The sequence below is a fragment of the Austrofundulus limnaeus genome, unplaced genomic scaffold (assembly GCF_001266775.1).
Source record: "Austrofundulus limnaeus strain Quisiro unplaced genomic scaffold, Austrofundulus_limnaeus-1.0 Scaffold403, whole genome shotgun sequence".
NCBI lineage: Eukaryota > Metazoa > Chordata > Actinopteri > Cyprinodontiformes > Rivulidae > Austrofundulus > Austrofundulus limnaeus.
The window spans coordinates 267,690-271,306 of NW_013952805.1; the positions used below are offsets into that span (position 1 = coordinate 267,690).

At 41.1% G+C, this 3,617-nt stretch overlaps 1 protein-coding gene across 1 annotated transcript in view; it reads left to right on the top strand.

Annotated features, from left to right (window-relative positions):
* Positions 1–3,617, top strand: part of LOC106528754 (glutamate-rich protein 3) — a 17,416-nt gene that overhangs the window by 2,458 nt on the left and 11,341 nt on the right. The window contains exons 5-7 of the mRNA XM_014024004.1: positions 1,084–1,267; positions 1,484–1,581; positions 1,747–2,118. Of these exons, the coding sequence (XP_013879458.1) occupies positions 1,084–1,267; positions 1,484–1,581; positions 1,747–2,118 (654 nt within the window). The remainder of the gene's footprint in view (positions 1–1,083; positions 1,268–1,483; positions 1,582–1,746; positions 2,119–3,617) is intronic.

A 3,617-nucleotide genomic window follows, 5' to 3' on the forward strand; every position in this document is an offset into this window, starting at 1 on the left:
TATATAACCAGACTGTCATGGTACAGGAAGTGGTTTATGGAAAAAAAATGATGTTCTCATATGAGGACACTGGGTCTCAAAATGTCACTCTTTTTGAAGAATACTACTGCAAAACTTGAGAAACTTCAGGATAGTCTTTCTGGGGGTTCCATTTCCCTAGTTATTTTGGCAATATAACTGCCAGTTGTTGACCAGAGCAAGATTAGAGAAGCACATCATCATCATCAACGACAACTTTCAGATTGCTCTTCAGTTTGTAGAACATATTACATATTACACAATAATGGCAGGAAATTGCAGAAGATTTGACCAGAACATCCTTGGTATAATTAATGGATTGAACAAATGGACCACTTGTAAGAACTATTTACATCTGTGAACTGTTCTAAATATCTCCAGATTTAACAAAAATGTGTGACTAAATATACACTATTACACTATTTACATTTGTAAACTTCTAAATATTTGCAGGTTTATCCAACCTTGTGGGACAATTAATGATGAAATTATAGTCCCAGTGTCCTCAAATGAGGACTTTATCTTTACTGACATTGTACTTTGCTTCAATTTTTAGAAAAGTTATGTTTGCATGTCTTTTGAAGCTAAAGATGAAGCAGTGCATAAACACACTGGTTTTCAAGCGTGAAATGTGATTTTGATTTTGACCTTGGCCATTTGTTGTAGAAGCTTTTTACTGGGATCCCCGCCATCTTATTTTCACTCAAATGAGTGCAATATTGTCATGGAACCACTAGAGGGTGCTGGTAGTGTGTATTAATGACAATTGGTTAAAGTTTTAAAAAATGATGAGTCATGGGTAGAGAGGTGAAAATACAATTTCTGTGGTCTCAGGAGGATGAAAGTGTTATTATCACACTAAGCTAAATGTCAGACTCAAGCTAGACTTTTGTTTTATATAGCATGAATTATCAGTTTTATTCTCATGGTTTCCAGTAGAATTCATTTAGCCCTTTTTATTTAGCTTTCATGGGGGCCAAACGTTTTTAAAATTAAAACAGCAATAAAAACAAAGTCAGGTAATAAGACATTAAGCATCAGTTTCTGTCTGGTTTTCTCACTCAGAGCAGTTCCGGTTTGTGTCTCAGAGACATAGAGGTTTCCCTTTCAGCGCCACGTTTTACATCAACGGCCTGATGGCGATGAGGATCAGCTCCTGCTGCGAGTACCGCTACTCTCCCGGCTTTCAGCAGGGCAGGAAGAGCTGCTTCAGGCTGACTTGGCTGGCTGGTGGGATGCCCTGTTACAGGTCAGATTTCATCCGTTTAGTGGGAGGAGAGCCAGGTTTTGGCAGAGAAGTAATAAAAAAAAATTACCAGTCTAAACAAAGTGAGCAAATCCAACCTGAGGCCTGAGGAAAAATGAGGCAGACTGCACAACATAAGGGAATGATGTTGGTACTGGGGAAGAAATACGAACCATGATGAAAACACATTTTTCATCGTTTTTTTTTTTTTTTTTTCAGATGTACTAGTCTTCGAAACAAATACAGCTCCTGCCAGCAGCTGAACAACGGCACAAAGGAAAACTTAATTCTCCCTCTTGAGCAGAACACTGGCAACGGTACAAAGCTGGAAATGAGTGTCTCAATTTTCCATTACTTTCTAAAGCTTATTCATCAATATGTTTTGACACTGAGCCCAGTCCTTGGTTTCAATTGGCTAGTCTGAAGACAAAACGTCCCAGAAAGTGTCATTTTCTCTCGTTTTGTCTCCGTCTCCCATGCAGACAACATCGAGTCGTCGTCCCCTCTCTTTATCCCGGCCAAACCTGAGAAAAAATCCACGAGGAGGACAAGAAAACACATCAAAGAGGGAGGATCCACTGACAGCGAGGACCACGTCGAAGCTAGATTGAAAGAAACCTCCAAAAAGAAAAGACGCAGGGGTCAAATTAATCAGAAGGGGAGCAAAGGCAGGACAGCTGGAAGTAACAAGGGGGAGGACAGGCGAGACGGCGAGGGCTCAGAGAGATCAGCAGTGACAGAGAAATCTGAAGGCCGGCCCGAAAAAAAACAACAGAAACACTCGAAAACAGCCAACAATGTCGCAGCGCCGCAGACGGAACCGCACCCATCAAACAAAAACCAAAAGACTCCCAGTGAGTGTTTGACTTGGTTTGATTCCTGCAGTTATTAAAACACAGCCTGGCATTAAAGGAGACGTATCATGTTTTTTACATTCTTCATTTGGGGTCTATATAAAGTGGAACTGCAATGCTTTGGTCTGAATTCCTTCTTACTGTAACTCCACAAGCCCCTCTTTCACCTCTTTTCTGAGGTGTGGCACAAATAGGGATGTGACGTTCACAAACAATTCGAATCTTTCAAACGGATCTTTACAACAACGATAGGAACCGAGTCGCTGACAGTTAAGAGCTGTTTGCAGTTTGGCTTTTAGTTTTCCACCGTAAACTCAGAGACAATCGCTTCTCTTTTGCTTTTTCACAGTAAAGAGGCATGTAATCCCCTACATGATGACGTAACTTGTACAAAATCGAAACATGTCTCTATAGCCATGTTTCCTTTCAATTTTAATGTGAATTTTGAACAAAATTTGTGCTGCAAAAAAAGAAATGCACATCAAATGTGTTTCCATCAACTGGCTTGGAGCGAATCAGGCTACACAAAGTGTAATTACGTCAAACGTTGAAGTTAGAAAACAGGAAGTAAAGTCGCAAACTTGCAGGGACACATCTCAGGACAATGGAGAGAAGATATCCGGAACGTGTTGCTGCTATCAGGAAAGTCGTAATTACTCTGTTATATCAACAGATGGTGATGTTGCTGTTACGGTGCTGTCTGGAGATGTAGAAAAAGAAATGGCATTTTCTTCACCTTACAGGAATATCCAGGAAGACACCGAATGCCAGAGGAGGGTCCAGCTGTAAACACAGCCGCTACAGTTATTGGACAGCAGGAACAGCCGATCGATAAATGTTCACTGCATCAGAACTTATTCGACAAACATGTTTCCATCGCCCCTTTTCCACGTTAACTCTTAGGGAAAATCCAAAAACCACCTCAAGTTTTTTGCAAAATTAACGATGTTTTTGCAAATTTTGCCATTTCCGTCCACTTTTTCTAATGCAATACGTCAAAATAAAAAGAAATGTTGATGGAAACACGATTTATGAAACAAATGGCTCCTCAAGATCCAGATCCCTTTCAAGAGCCTTGTCCCATCTCTAGACTCAGATCAGCTCATTTTGAGGCTGCCTCTAAATCCAAACGCCCCCCTCCAGTTTCATCCTCCGTACCTTGATAGAGGAGTTTAAGACTATATAGTGGCACAGAATATTTTTATCTAAAAATTAACAATGGAAGACGTGCCCTTCCAGCCTTACCTGACCTTAATTAGAAGTTCTGTTGCAAATAATTTGACGTAGTTCAGAAAATGTCCTGAAAGCTAAACGTGTTGAAAAATATGACCCAAACAGAATATAAAGGCTGTGTCCAAAACTACAGGCCAGGTCCTCCGGAGGACCCAGACTACCCGGTTGCGGCGGGCCGGGTCCTTGGTAGACCGGGAAGACCGGAAAAAAAGAGGCTGTGAATTTGGACGGTCTAGTCTCCCCTCCTTACCCCGGCGTACGTCATG